At 61.0% G+C, this 14,350-nt stretch overlaps 2 protein-coding genes across 5 annotated transcripts in view; one reads left to right on the top strand and one right to left on the bottom strand.

The window, feature by feature from the left end:
* The first annotated feature begins 517 nt into the window (after positions 1-517).
* Positions 518-10,239, top strand: MYBPH (myosin binding protein H). 2 transcript variants are annotated; one of them, XM_008526499.2, is made up of 12 exons: positions 518-660; positions 981-2,396; positions 2,486-2,620; positions 3,348-3,515; positions 5,919-6,007; positions 6,387-6,582; positions 6,740-6,879; positions 7,427-7,586; positions 8,725-8,861; positions 8,994-9,180; positions 9,415-9,465; positions 9,967-10,239. In XM_008526499.2, exons 2-11 carry the CDS (start codon positions 2,201-2,203, stop codon positions 9,429-9,431), a joined length of 1,425 nt encoding a protein of 474 aa, XP_008524721.1. In that variant the 5' UTR covers positions 518-660; positions 981-2,200; the 3' UTR covers positions 9,432-9,465; positions 9,967-10,239. The 2 variants fall into 2 exon arrangements, with proteins under 2 accessions (XP_008524721.1, XP_070458363.1); XM_070602262.1 differs by lacking the exons at positions 9,415-9,465; positions 9,967-10,239 and having other exon boundaries at positions 8,994-9,209.
* ADORA1 (adenosine A1 receptor) overlaps positions 7,995-14,350 on the bottom strand; it is a 33,171-nt gene continuing 26,815 nt past the window's right edge. For all 3 annotated transcript variants that reach the window (XM_008526501.2, XM_008526500.2, XM_070602293.1), the window contains exon 3: positions 7,995-12,477. In XM_008526501.2, the coding sequence (XP_008524723.1) occupies positions 11,838-12,477 (640 nt within the window). In that variant the 3' untranslated portion in view covers positions 7,995-11,837. The remainder of the gene's footprint in view (positions 12,478-14,350) is intronic.

Below are 14,350 nucleotides of genomic sequence, written 5' to 3'. Positions count from 1 at the left end.
ATGCGCACTCCAAAACCAAGGAGAACGTATCTGTGGGTGGCTGATGTTTGGATGCTCTGTGACTTGGCCCAGTGGTTTGCGACACCGGTTTGAGGTAAAGGGAAGGAAGCACCTGTTGGCCCTGAAATCTGAACCAGCTGGAGCTGGGCAGATGCAACCCATCTCAAGGTCACAGCCCTGCGAGAGGCAGAGAGAGTGAGAACTTGGCCAGGGCCTCGGGGGTACCTGGCATTTCACCGCTGGCCAGAGGGGCCAAGCATTCCCTAATCCCAGACCAGCGCCCACCCCACACAGGAGGCTCTCTGAAGCCCAGGGGCTGTGAACCCTCCAGGGCAGCCAGCCCCCTGCTCCCTGCCCCCGGGCCACCCTTCCCCCAGCCTGGGACAGGCTCTGCAGGGCTGACTCAGGGTCCTGCAGAGTTAGTCACTGTCACTTATAGCTGCAGACTCAGAGGCCAGGGATGGGGATCGGGTCTCCAGGGCCCGCCCCTGCCCGGCAGGACACTGAGTCACCTGGCAGAGGGCAGGGGCGCCCAGGCAGGCAGGAGCAGGAGGCTTCCCAGGCCCTCCACAGCCACTGCCCAACGAGGACAGCCAGGGGAGACAGGCAGCCACACTCCTGTGCCCCCGGCCCGGGGAACAGGGGAGAGCGTGCTTGTGGGTGAGGGCCCTAAATAAATTACATGTGTATTTATTTTTAAATTGTGGGTTATATCATGCATGGTTAAGAGCGCATAAAATGTATTTAATTTAAAGAATTACTGTATAGTGACCACCACCCAGGACAGGAAAGGCGACCTTGTTAGTGCCCCTGAAAGCCACAGTGACACACATCCCTGCCCCTCCACCCAGAGGCAACACCACCCCAACCCGCTCTGCTTCCCTTGTGCTCTCAGCACCTTGAGACGCCATGGAGAAGCGAGCTGGTGCGGCCGTGTCTGAATCGGATGTGGATGGCTCACCACATTTCTTGCTTTACAGGTTCACATGCCCTCCAGGGATTTACCCGTTCCACCGCTGAGGGACAGCTGACTTCCCCAGATTTGGGCTGTTCGAAACGACCCTGAGGTGCAGGTTTTCACCGCGTGTCCTGGGGACCCTGCGAGGGTGTCTGGGGTGTAACTGCTGGGTCATGGCAGACACACGTTTTCAACTTTACTGGATACCGTCTCTCTTCTTCCAGAGGAGTTTCTCCCATCGACACCCGCACCAGCAATGCGAGCTCTTGTTGCTTCCCCTCCTCCCCGACACATGGTATTTTCAGGCTCATTAAATTATTAATCTTAATGTTTCATTGGATGAATGAATCAATGACTAGAAATTCGGCTGCACCTGCCTCATTGCTGCCACTGCCCATGCCCGTCCTCTGCTTCCAAGAGTCTAGAAGCTTCAGAGTCCTCTTCCAGGGCCTCCTCCAGATCTGCCTGGTGACTATCCCACACCAAGAGTGAGGGGACTGGCACGGTGCTCTCCGCAATGGATGGGAAACTGAGGCCCAGAGCAGGGATTATGGGCCGGGTCCTCGCCTCCCCAACAGAGGTAGTGACCAGGGGCCTTAGACTCCCTTCCTGGGGTCCCACTGATGGAAGACCCTCCTCAGCCCCACCTGGACATCCCATCTCCCTCCCTCTCTGGGGCCCTCAACCTTACACAGCACGAGCGACAGCCCCCAGGAAGGTGAAGACCAAGGAGTGTGTGACCCGGGGCGGAGCTGGGGTGCTCCCCAGGGAGGCTATTTCAGGCAGACTGGGCCCCAGCACCAGGCTGAGCAGCCCTGGGCACAGGTGGCCAAACACGCAGAGCCTGAGCTGGGTTCATTCTCTGCGTGGAAGCTCTCGTTCCCGTTGCTCTCACCCCTGGCTCGGCTCCCAGCACCGTCCATCTAGCCCATCTGTGCCCTCCTCTCACCGGGGCACCAGCACCCCAGCTGCTGAGACCCGATCGGGGTGATGGGTGAGGCAGTACGCTCCTCAAAGGACCCTTTCGGGTCCTCCCCAGAGCTATTCCTGGCAGAGGCGCCTCCCCGCCCCCCAGTTCCGCCCCCCCCCCATCTGACCCCACAGCTGGGAATCGTTTGGCTGGGGGTGGGGCGGCCCCTGACTATATAAGCCTGGACCCACGTCTCCCAGGCACCCTGGAGGCCCCGACCCTCCACTGCTGACCCCTGCACACAGTGGCTTGACCCCGGAGCCAGTCTAGCAATGACAGAAAGAGCCACCTCGGAGGTCCCCACAGGTGGGCCGGAGGAGACCACTTCTGAGTCTGCCAAGCTGCCCACCACAGAGCCCTCGGGAGAGGCAGCAGCATCGGAGTCGGCCTGGGAAGAGCAGACTCCCGTGCCACAGGAGCCTGCCCCTCAGGCCCCCGCAGCCACTAAACCCGCACCTGCAAGTGAAGGTGATGAGAGGTGGGGCAGGTGGAGGAGGGCGGCGGGCGTGGCCGGCAGGGGTGGGAGGGGAGGTCTCACCTGCCCGCTTCTCCCTCAGATCTCCCCAGTGCCCCGCTGCTGCTGGCCGTGGAAGATGTGAGTGACAGCGCTGTGACTGTGAGCTGGGAGCCCCCCGAGCGGCTGGGGCGGCTGGGGCTGCAGGGCTACGTGCTGGAGCTCTGCAGAGAGGGAGGTGAGCCAGGGCCTCAGCCCTGCACGCACCTGGGGGAGGTGGGCTTGGGGGCAGCAGGGACCAGCCCCCAGACCCTGCAGTGGGTCGGTCTGGGGAGACACAGAAGCGGGGAGTGCAAGCAGTCCCCTCAACCTGCTCGCCCACTGCTTCTGGCTCCACCAGTCACCTCTGAAGGCAGGGGGATGCCCAGGTGCCCTCGGGAGTCCCTTGTCCTCCACTGCAGGAAGCCTCTGAGCAACAGAGAGAGAGGGGAGGGGATGCCAGGGCACGGCTCCCCTGAGAAGTGAAGGGGATGCCAAGTCTCAGGGACACTGTGTGGGGAGGGCAAGCCGGGGGTGGAGATCAGAGAAGCTGGGGGGCAGTTAGATTGAGGACAGTGAGGAGAAACAGGGGACAGGGGCTCTGGCCCAGTTCCTGTAGCCACTGTCCTACTGTCTACCTCCATGGCAGCCAAGTTCAGCCTAGCCTTTGCTTCTGCCGCTAACCTTGCTGAGTGACTTGGCTCTGGGCTTCAGCAAGCCCTCTCTGGCCACCTCTAAAGGGCTCTAATGTTGGGTGTCTTTAATGCCATCTGAAAATGAGAAGTCAAGGAAGAGGAGCAAGGGGAGGAGATAAGGCCCGGAGAGGGAGGTCAGCTTCCCCAGATCACCAGCGAGAAGGGAGGCCCACAGAGAAGTGTGCCCACAGCCACAGAGCCAGGGCCTTGCATTCCCTCCATTTCCCCCAGCCTCGGAGTGGGTGCCCGTGAATGCCCGGCCCATGATGGTGACCCAGCAGACCCTGCGGAACCTGGCCCTGGGAGACAAGTTCTTCCTGCGCGTGGCTGCCGTGAGCTCTGCAGGTGCCGGCCCGCCGGCCGTACTGGACCAACCTGTCCACATCCAAAAGAGCATTGGTAAAGCCCACACTTTCTTCTCCTGCTCCCCAGCCCTCCCCACGCACCTTATCTGATGGGTGGAGAAACTGAGGCCAACGGGCAGAGGGAGCAGGGAGTCACTTCCCCCATCCCACCCTCACAGGCACAAGCCACGTGCTGTCACCATTTTGCCTTAAGAAAGGCTCCTCAGCAGCAAGGGTCCTCTGGAGGTCAAAGAGGCCTTTCCCTGAGTGGCCCAGCCCCAAGCAGTGGGGAAAGGGCTTCCTGACCCCCAGGAATGACAGAGCAAGCCCCCCAGGCCACCTGCCTCAGGGTCCCAGTGCTAAGAGTCATTCCGTTCTCCTTTCCACCTGAGCTCCGTCCCTCCAGCCACCACGGAAGTTCAGTCTCTGCTTATCGCACATGGCCTGGGGTCCAGACTCTCCCCACAGTTTGGAGCAGAGAAGTCTGTGTTTGCCTCCACACGTCCCTAGTAGGGGAAGTTGAGGCCTGCAAAAGGCCGTGAAGATTTCTCCATCCCCAGAAGGCAGTGCCGTGCTGGGGACCTGGGCCAGCTGCTGTCCCCTTGCTAGGATTTCTATTTGTGGGGTACATTAGCCTAAAGCCAAACCTTGTTCCCCTCCCAGGGGCGATCAAGTTTCAGGCTGTTAATGGCAGTGACTCATTTGGTCTGATCCGAGGTCTCTGGGGACAACTCAGGGCCCCAGGGTGAAGAAAGACACAGGCCAACAGGTGGCCTGAGGTATTCTCCACCTTCCTTCTTGTCCCCCCTACACCATCCCCCAGAGGGGGACCCCACATTTCTGGACAAGGCCTCCAGAAAGAAGGGATTCCTTGGCCACAGGAGGGGTCAAGTTTGGGTTCGAGGAAATGTGTCTCAACTCCAAGGCCTGGAAGATGTGGGAACCCTGGGGCTAAGGAGCTTAGAACCACAGACCAGCATGGCCGGTCCACCCGAGCCAGGCAGGTCCCAAGGGGCCCAGGGACTCCCTCCAGGTCCTGAGCCTATTGTGAGCAGTCTCAGAACCTGACTCCCACACGGGACCATTCACATCCCACCAGGGGCAGAGAGTCTTCCCTGGTGGTTTCCAGAACCGGAGGGTGCTCCTGCCCCTGGAGTCTGAGTGAGATACGGCCCCACCTGGCAGCACAGTATGACACGTGGACTCTGGCCTGGAGGGGCAGGAAATCTCCTTGGGGGGAGGGTCCTGGACCTTTCCCAGCAGCCCCAGGGAACTCAGACTCCAAGGCTCCAGGGGCCAGCCCTCTACTCCGAGGCCCGACATTGAAGGAGCCAGGTGAACTCTGCACCCACCACTCCATGAAATGCCTCTGGTGGGAGAAAAGGGGATTTCCTGGAGAGAAGAGGAGGGAGAGGCCGTGAACAGACAGGCACCAGCCAGGCTCTCCTCACGGGCAGGGCAGGGTGGGGTCCCGTCCAGGTCCTGACTGTTCAGCTGTCCCTCCGTGGCCACCTGGAGCTGCCAAGCATTCCTGGCCCCCTGCAGCTGCGCCTGGAGCATTCAGCGCCTGATGCTCCCAGGGCCAAGTGCCTGCACAGCTAATCCTTGGAGACACAGTGTTCCTTCTTGCTGCCTCCTCCCCTTCGCCCCGCGTGCCACCGACCAACTGCTGCCACCTGTTTGCCACAGAGGAGCCTCAGCCACCCCCACTCCACCAGCCCTGGGGCCGTGGCAGGGGCTGCTGCGGGCTTCCCTGGAAGGCCGGCGGCTCCAGCGCTGCCCCCGTGTGGGGGCTGGTCAGGAAGGCGCTCCCTACCGCAGCACCGGCTGAAGTGAGATTTCAGGGAGGGCATCTCAGCTGCGAGACTGAATGGTAGTGGGGGGCGACAGAGAAAAACGGGGGTATGTCACTCTGGCCTCACTTCAGAAGGGAAAGATCCTGGTCCTCCCATACGGCCTGGAGGTAGAGCGATGGGCAAACGGGTCTCACAGGCGCTTCCCTGAAGGTCCTCGGCTGGTGCAGGCCAGGCGGCTGGATTAGGAGGAAGACGGCACGGCCCCTCCTGAGAATGCAGGTGGACAGTTGCAGCACCCGTCCCCGCCAGGGGGAGCCAGGGAGCCGGCGGGGGCCCATCTGGAGCCCAGGAATGCCCGGGCTGCAAATCCCAGCCTGGCAGGGTCGGGCGCCCAGGGCGTGCCCCGGATGCTTCCCCGTTCACACCGCAGAGGCCCTGCCCTCCTGGAACCTCCCAGCTCTCATTCCCCACAGGCCTTAGGGGATTTGGGCCCCTGTATCTCAGGAGCGAGATCCCACAAGGAGGCAGCCCGAGGACACTTCCAGGAGCCCTCCTGCCCAGCAGCGGCCTCCCCAGCTGTCCCCCACCCCTGCGCCTGCCACCGATGCCTCCAGTCAGCAACCCCACTGCTGTGCTAAGCCTAGACTCTCGCTTTGATGCAGAGGCCCCCAAGATCCGCGTCCCCCGCCACCTTCGTCAGACCTACATCCGCCAGGTGGGAGAGGCGGTCAACCTGCAAATCCCCTTCCAGGTGGGTGTGCCTCGTGCCTGGCGTTAGAACCCACTTGTAACCAGGCTCCCGTCTGCAGTGTGTCAGAGGAGCCCAGGAAATGTCAGGACCCCCATGGGGGTCTGCCCAGACCCGCCGAGATGGCCTCGCCCTCCCTCTGTCGTGCACACGACTTTATCGTGAGTCTCCAGCCTGTGGACAGGGCAGGTGGCCCCAGGGCTGGCTGGACACCTGGAGAAGGAGGCCCCAGGCAGCACCCATGGCTCCAGCCTCTGCTGCCCCTCCTGGGAAGGGATGATGGGCCGGCTCCCCTGAGCACAGCTCCAGAGGCCCCTGGAGTTGAGTGGGTGTGGGGGCGCTAGCTCTCCTTACACCCACCCTGAGGGCTCCTCTCTCCCAGGGGAATCCCAAGCCTCAGGCCTCATGGACCCACAACGGCCATGCCCTGGACAGCCAGCGGGTGAGCATCCGCACTGGGGCCCAGGACTCCATCCTCTTCATCCGCTCGGCCCAGCGCTCCGACTCAGGCTGCTATGAGCTCACAGTGCGCCTGGAAGGCCTGGAGGCCAAGGCAGCCATTGACATCCTGGTGATTGGTACGGAGCCAGGGAGGTGGGGACCCTACCTCCTACCCCAGAGCTGACACTGATGGAGTCCGGCCAGGGGAGACTGATAGAAGTCAGTTCTTAGGTGTGGGGACTTTGTGGCAAGCCCAGCCCTCCCACTCTCCCCCCTCCCACTCTGGTCCTTCAGAAAAACCTGGACCCCCCAGAAGCATCAGGCTACTGGACGTCTGGGGCTGCAACGCTGCCCTTGAGTGGACACCACCCCAGGACACAGGCAACACAGACCTCCTGGGCTACACAGTGCAGAAAGCAGACAAAAAGACAGGGGTGAGGCCTGCTGGAGCAGGGCAGGGCAGGGGGGTGGGGGGTAGGTGAGGTGGCTGGGAAGGCCCAGCCCATCAAGAGTCCAGGGACCACATTCCAGTCTACCTCGTGCTGACCCAACTCCCTGTGTGGCTTTCGGCAAGATCAATTCCCCTGTGAGCCTGTTTCCTCCTGGAGACTGCGAGGGTGGCTCTCTGAGGCCCCTCCAGGTCTGGGCAGTGCTCCTGGAAATGCAGTGTGCGTGTGAGTCATTGGGAATCATGCTAACGTGCAGATGGTGGTTCAGAGATCCATGGTGGCAGCTGACACCACCCTTCTAAGAAGCTCCAGGTGGTTCTGAGTTTGCAGGTCCTTGGGCCACACTGCGTGTAAGGCTCTAGAATTCTGTGAGGACCCAGAGAGGTTATCTGAGGTACCCAGGGGCCCCTCCTCCCAATGCAAAGACCCCGGGGCCCAAAGCTGATGGTTCCAGGGCTGAGGCCTGGAAGGAGCCCCTGTAGGAAGGGGTGGCAGGGAGCAGGGAGGCGAGGCTGACAGGCAGTGCCCGCAGCAATGGTTCACGGTGCTGGAGCGCTATCACCCGACCACCTGCACCGTCTCTGACCTCATCGTGGGCAACTCATACTCCTTCCGGGTCTTCTCGGAGAACCTGTGTGGACTCAGCGCCTCAGCCGCTGTCACCAAGGAGCTGGCCCATGTCCAGAAGGCAGGTGGGTCTGCCCGGGGCTCTCTCCCCATCCCCACCTTTGCCCTGACCCCGGCACCCGTCCCTGTGGGTTTCTTACGGTGCCCACGCCACAGCTGCACACACACACACACACACACACACACACACACACACACACACACACGTTCACAGGGAGCGACTGTGAAGAAACGGATGCGGTTGATTGATTCCAACAAACACGCCAGAGCAGACTATGTGAACGAGAAGCGCCCCTCGGGAGGCTGTGAACTCATTCCAAAGATGCTGTGTGGCTGCCAGCCTCGCAGTGGTCACTGGCTCTCGTGTGCAGAGTCACAGGGAGGCCGTGTGGAAGGGCGATGTGCGTGCATAGATTCTGGGGAGTTTGCTGTGAGCACACACCTCCCAACCCTAATACAACACCACAGAGATGGACCAGAGATAGGGATATTTACTGTCTCCACACAGCGCATGACCCTCTTGCGTCAGATGTGAAATTCCAAGCCCTTTCTCCCCATCACCCTGTGCGCTCTGACGCCCTCCCCCACAGAGGCTGTGTGGGCTCCGGAAGGCACATTCTTTTTAACACTAGCCTGAACTGCACAGAATTAGGAAGAAATTTTTGTTTAAAAAAGGAAAGCCAGTCAGGTCTCCAAAGGCAAACAGAAATGAAATGCAGTGTCTCCACCCTCAGCCAAGACCATCTCATCCACCCGGTTTTCTGCCCACTCCACTCTCTGCTCCCCTCCCGGACCCCCCAGGTGTGGTCTTGACCACGCTCTGCCTCTCTGAGACACTCTGTCTGCAAGTTCCCTGGCTTCCCAAAGATCTCAGGATCCTGGGGTCCTGCCACGGAGCTCCAGAGTGGGGGCCAGATAAAGCGGATTGTCTCCCACCCTCCTGAGGCGAAGATCTCCCGACTCTCAACCGAGCGCCATGGTCACTGTGTGACCTTCCACCCCTTAAGTCACTCGCCCACAAGGGACTTATGTTCCCATCTGTCAAACGGGATGACAAACACATCCTTGCAGAAGAATGCTGTGCAGCTAAAAGAGACCCCCCCAGTGTAAGCTAGGGTGATTCTTCGGAAAATGGATGAGGTCAGTCCTAAGAGGTCTCTTCCTGTCACCTCAAATTCACCCTGTTTTCTCCCCTGAACCCAGACATCGCTGCCAAACCTAAAGGGTTTGTTGAGCGAGACTTCTCAGAAGCCCCCTCATTCACCCAGCCCCTGGCTGACCACACCTCCACCCCCGGCTACAGCACCCAGCTCTTCTGCAGTGTCCGAGCATCGCCCAAGGTGAGGGGCAGGCTGCTGTGCCGGGCGGGCAGGCGGTGGGTGGAGGAATCTTCCGGGCTTCTCCCCCGAGCCTGAGGATGGCCTTCGAGAGCCCGGTCCCAGCCCTCCTCTGGACACCCTACACTCCCGCAGCCCAAGATCATCTGGATGAAAAACAAGATGGACATCCAGGGCGATCCCAAATACCGTGCCCTCTCCGAGCAAGGCGTCTGCACCCTGGAGATCCGGAAACCCAGCCCCTTTGACTCCGGGGTCTACACCTGCAAGGCCGTCAATGTGCTGGGCGAGGCGTCCGTGGACTGCCGGCTGGAGGTCAAAGGTGAGCGTTTGAGGAGGGCTGCTCCTTAGGGACCGTCCCACGGATGGGCGAACAGGAGAGCCACCTCTCCTCCTGCTGGGCCAGATGAGGCTGAGCAGAGAAAACCAAGTCAAGATGGAGCTCAGGCGGTCAGAGGGACTTTCCAAGCAGGAGGAAAGCCCAGTGTGGGTGAGGGCGTGGATCCTGGAGCCTCTTTGTCCCCGCCCCAGCCCTAACCTTTGGTACCTCTTCTAGCCTCAGCCACACACTGAAGAGCGATTGGAGGAGGCTGCGATGAGGAGAAAGGTGAGCGGCTGGACCCATAGCCCCTGCTGCTCCGGCTCAGGGGAGGGGGAGGCCCAGGAGCAGGGGCCAGGGGAGAGGGACCGTGGGAGTCAGCTCTGGGGACGAATCTGCTGTCACAGCCAACCACACAGTCCTGGAGGTGTTCCAGACACAGGCCACACTGCAGGGCCCGGAAGCGGGGACTCGGTGGATGGGCAGAGGACGGGGGTCTGGCCCTGGCTCTGACTGACCGCAGGCCGGGGCGTTCCCGTGGGGCCTGCTCCCTCTTCCTCCTGGACCCTGTGCCTGCCTTCCCTCCTCCTGGACCCTGTGCCTGCCTTCCCTCCCCGGTGATTCGAGGGTCTGGACAAGTGAGGAAGTATCCAGAGCGCAGACCTGGTGTGGGCCCTCAGCGGGGCGGCCTGGGGAGGGAAGAGGGCTGCTCCCCCCACCTCCACAGTGGGGCACGTGCAGCCCGGCTCTGCCCAGCCCCAGGGGCTCAGGAAGGCTGTTCTCTGCCAGGTGCTGCAGGCCTGGGGACCGGGCCACCAGGCCCAGAACCCAGCTCCACGGAGGCCCCATTTCCACAGTGACACCTGATTGCTCTGCTCCCAGACCCACCCCCCATCCCCCGTCCCCCCCGAGGCTGGAGCCCAGCACCCAGGAGTGGGCCTGGCAGGCCCCAGGCCGGGCTTCCTGGGCACAGGGGGGCCTGGCAAGTGCTGGGACTGGAGCGCCCTGCACACAGTGCCCACTGGGCAGGAGGCACTCAAATAAAGTTGTGTGTGTCCTGTGTGGGTGCCTCTGTGACAGTGAGTGCCATCATGATGGGGGAGGCACCATGTCACCATGAGCGGGTGTTGAATGTGTCACCAGGAGGGGCCTCCACACACAACACCATGAAGAAGGGCCAGTGGGAGGGGGACCCAGCTGTCCCAGGGCTTTTCCAGATGTGAGATTTTTCAGGATTCTACCTTCACATTCAGGGTTTGCTACCCCAGGATCAGAACAGGGGAACAGACACACCGCCCCCGCCCCCCAGGACCCTCCTTGCTCCAAACACCTCCCTCCCTCCTCGCTTCTCCCCACCCCCACATCAGTGCTTCTCTGCTGAGCTGGTCCCTCACGGGGTGGGCAGCCAGCAGTGTGCTTTCCATGAGGGTTCAGTCTTTTATTAGTTGGGTGGCCCTTCCTGGGAGCCAGGGGACCCCCACCTTGGAGAGAGGGAAGGGCCTGCAATAAGGCTGGAGTCGCTTCGCACTCAGAACCACGCCCCCCACCTCTCCCCACCGGGCTTGCGGTTTGTAGGGTGGACCCTTCCCCAGATGTCCTAGAAGCCTAGACTCTGCAACAGAGCCCCAAAGCCACTGGAAACTGTGCTGAAGGCCAAGGGTCCCGAGGGCATTTAAACACCAGCTAGACGTCCCCGCCCACACTTCCAGAGGGTGGTCTCCTCTGGCCCCTTCCAGCATGGCACACCTCATCCCAGGAGTGGGCCCCCAGGACCTGGAGGACACATTCCCCTGTCTCCCAGGAAGACAAAATGCTCCCAAGAGTAGGCACGTCTGGGGCTCTCCTCTCATCTGGCCCAGAAGCAGCAGGGATGGGTGGCACCTGGGAGAGCCTGGGCCCATCATCACTGGTGGAGCCAGTGGCCCAGATGACAGGTAGTTACTCGCCAGGCTCCTCCTTGGGACACTCAGAGCAAGAATGAGGGTTCAGTGCTGTCTCCCGGAGGCTGTTCAAGGTCCACACCTACCACCCCATACTTGCTCCAGGGGGCTCGGAGCCCCCATCCAGGGTCCAAGGGCTGGCGGAGATTAAAGCTGATGCTGGACACGATTTCTGGACCCGCTCTTTCTGCCTCTCCCGGGCACAATCCTGGGCTCCCCAGGGAGAGGGGAGCAGGCACCTTGGCTGGGAGCACAGAGTCCTGGGAGGTAGAGACTGAGGCTGCTGATTCCTACCCCTCAGCGGCTCTGGCCACCTTCTCCTACAGAACAGGAGTGAAAGCAAGACCAGCACATGCAGCTTCTTCCTTCTCCCCATTTGGAGGGGACCCTCTCTCTTCCTTAAGCTTGGTCCCAGGGCTGCACCTAAGACACCACCTAAGACCAGCAGACGCCCCTACCTGCTGGGGAAGCCCGAGACGACCCCCATCCACAGGCCCCTGTGCAGCCTGAAGCACTGGCTGCCGTGGGATGGTGGGGGAAGGGGGCTCCCACCACTGTCCTCCTCCATGGGCTGCCCCCAAAACCTCCTCCAGGACCGAGAGGGGCAGGACACCCACACCCCACAGCCCAGCCGGGGAAGGCTCAGGGAGACAAGTGGGACAGCAGGCAGGTGAAGCCCGGGCTGACGCCCGGATGTGCAGGTGGGAGAGAAGGCGGAGACTAGTCATCAGGCCTCTCTTCTGGGGGGTCCTCGTCGATGGGGGGTGCGGGCTGGCAGCGGAAATGGTCATTCCAGATCTTGAGGAAGGTGACCCGGAACTTCTGGATGCGGAAGGCGTAGACGATGGGGTTCATGGCCGAGTTGCCGTGCGTGAGGAAGATGGCAACATAGATGAGGATGCTGGGCTTGTGGCAGGACGGGCAGAAGAGGGTGACGCAGTTGAGGATGTGCAGGGGCAGCCAGCTGAGGGCGAAGAGGAAGAGGATGAGGGCCAGCGACTTGGCGATCTTCAGCTCCTTCCCGTAGTACTTCTGCGGGTCGCCAGAGGAGGCCGACACCTTCTTGCTGAGCTGCTTGCGGATCAGGTAGAAGACTTCCAGGTAGATGAGGACCATGAGCAGCAGTGGGGGCAACACCCAGACGAAGAAGTTGAAGTACACCATGTACTCCATGCTGATGACCACCTCAAACTCGCACTTGATCACGGGCTCGCCCATGCTGCCGTTGGCCACCCAGTCCCGCTCCACCTTCCCCAGGTTGTTCCAGCCAAACAGAGGCGTCAGGCCCACCACGAAGGAGAGGATCCAGCAGCTGGCGATGGCCACGGCAGCCCTCCGGGGAGTCACCACCGTCTTGTACCTGGGGGAGAGCAGGGTGGAGTGTGAGGACCCTCTGTGGCTCACGCAGCCCCTGGGGGTCTCTCAGAGGAGGCCCCCTGCAGCCAGGGCCCAGGGAACGGGGAGGTGTGTGTCTTTGGCTGGAGGGCTGAGTCTTCAGGACCCAAGATGTAGACCAGAGCTCGCACCGCGCTGGCTCGTCTCTCCTGCAGGGGGTGGGAAACCTGGTTAACGATAGAAAATCACAGCAGAAAATAAAGGACTCCCTTTAGGATTTTAACAAAATTACCAAAGTAAAAATGCTCACACGCGCTGCCACATGCCCACCGGTCACCTCATCCTCACTTCATGATGCCCTCATCAGACAGGAAAGCACAGACAGCAGGGGTGCCCATTTGACAGATGAGGAGACCAGGTTCAGCCCAGTCAAGTGATCTGCCCAAAGCCACAGGGGAGGCGGCAGCACTGTCATGTGCTCCCTAACACACGTCTACACTGACCGACCCAGCCAGGTGATTAACAAGCACCCCTCCCCTTGGGCCAGCTGACATAACTGTCGAAACCTCCTTCTGGATCGGCCCCATCTCACCCTCCATCCCGCCCTCGCCTCCCCCTCCAGTCGCTGCACAGAGCTTACCTCCAGAGGGGTGATCTCAGGAACAGCTCTGCACCCCCACACTAACTGGGAATTATCCTCAAGAAAGAAAACGGACGTTCACTCAGCGTTTTCTATGGGTGAGGTGCTTGTGTGCGTGCATGTGTGCACAGGTGCGTTCGTTCAACAAACACTCATGAGCGCCTTCTGCGCCAGGCATTGCTCTCCGTGCTGGGAAGAAGATAAAGCACCCTCGCCTGACATAGCCCACGTTTGGGGTGAAGACACAGATACCACAAAAGGAAGAAAACAAATCAACAGACAGCAACAGGTTGTGATACATCCTTCGAAGGAAATAAACAGGACGACGTCAAGGGACAGAGCTACCAACCTTCTTCATGTCATAATACACAGGAGATGAAAACATTTGGATGACACCAAAAATGACAGGGCTGCCCTTGGGCGGTGACTGCCCCCACCCACACAGAGGGCAGAGGGCCCAGTGTCCTGGGGGTTCCCCACTACCCCAGACCAATGCGGCCAGAGCCAGCACATCCTCTACCCACACAGCGGCCTTGGAGTGAGTGCCCAGGGCTGGGGCCCACCTGGCACAGGAGCTGGCTCAGCGCATCACCTTGCCCGGCTGTTAATTTCCAGTGTAGCCTCCAGGACGACGGATGGAGCACTCACCCCAGCCAGCAAATGTCTCCTGAGACCCGTGTGAAGGGGAAGCCTCCCTCGGACCCTTCTCTCCAGAACCTGCACTTTCTCCTTCCCGGTGGGGGTCTGAAGGTTCTGTCACCCTGGATGCCTCTCCATCCCACAAAGCCCAGCAGTTTGGGGGTTGGGACGCCCGCCCCATCCTGAAAGCCAGAACTAGGAGGGAGCTGTGCACCCTCGTTTCCAATCTCCTTATCGTCCTGGTGAGGAAACTGAAAACCCAAATGACTCCCAATCCCCTGGTGTGGTGCCCCGCCTCCTCCTCTGTGGTCACAGGGTCCTCATGTCCCCAGAGCACAGGGGGCCTGCAAGGCTGCCTGGTTTGCTCATGCTCCCTCAGTTTCCTTAGACCCAGTCCTCACCCTCTGGCTGTGACTGAAGCCCGCCGCCTCCTCGTGGACCCCCCACGGGAGAGCCAGGCTGGCGTACACCCTGCAAGTCAGAGACCCGAATCTTGGCCCCGGCCCATGACCTACAGGATCGATTCTTCCTCTGTAAAGTGAGACGGTGGGACCCATGTCAGAGGGTGAGGACCAGATGAGACAACACGGACGTGCTCTGTAAACACCCCACCAAGAAC

Source organism: Equus przewalskii, chromosome 31 (genome assembly GCF_037783145.1).
Source record: "Equus przewalskii isolate Varuska chromosome 31, EquPr2, whole genome shotgun sequence".
NCBI lineage: Eukaryota > Metazoa > Chordata > Mammalia > Perissodactyla > Equidae > Equus > Equus przewalskii.
Note: the sequence above shows the minus strand (reverse complement) of the source record. Positions and strands in the feature narration are given on the sequence as shown.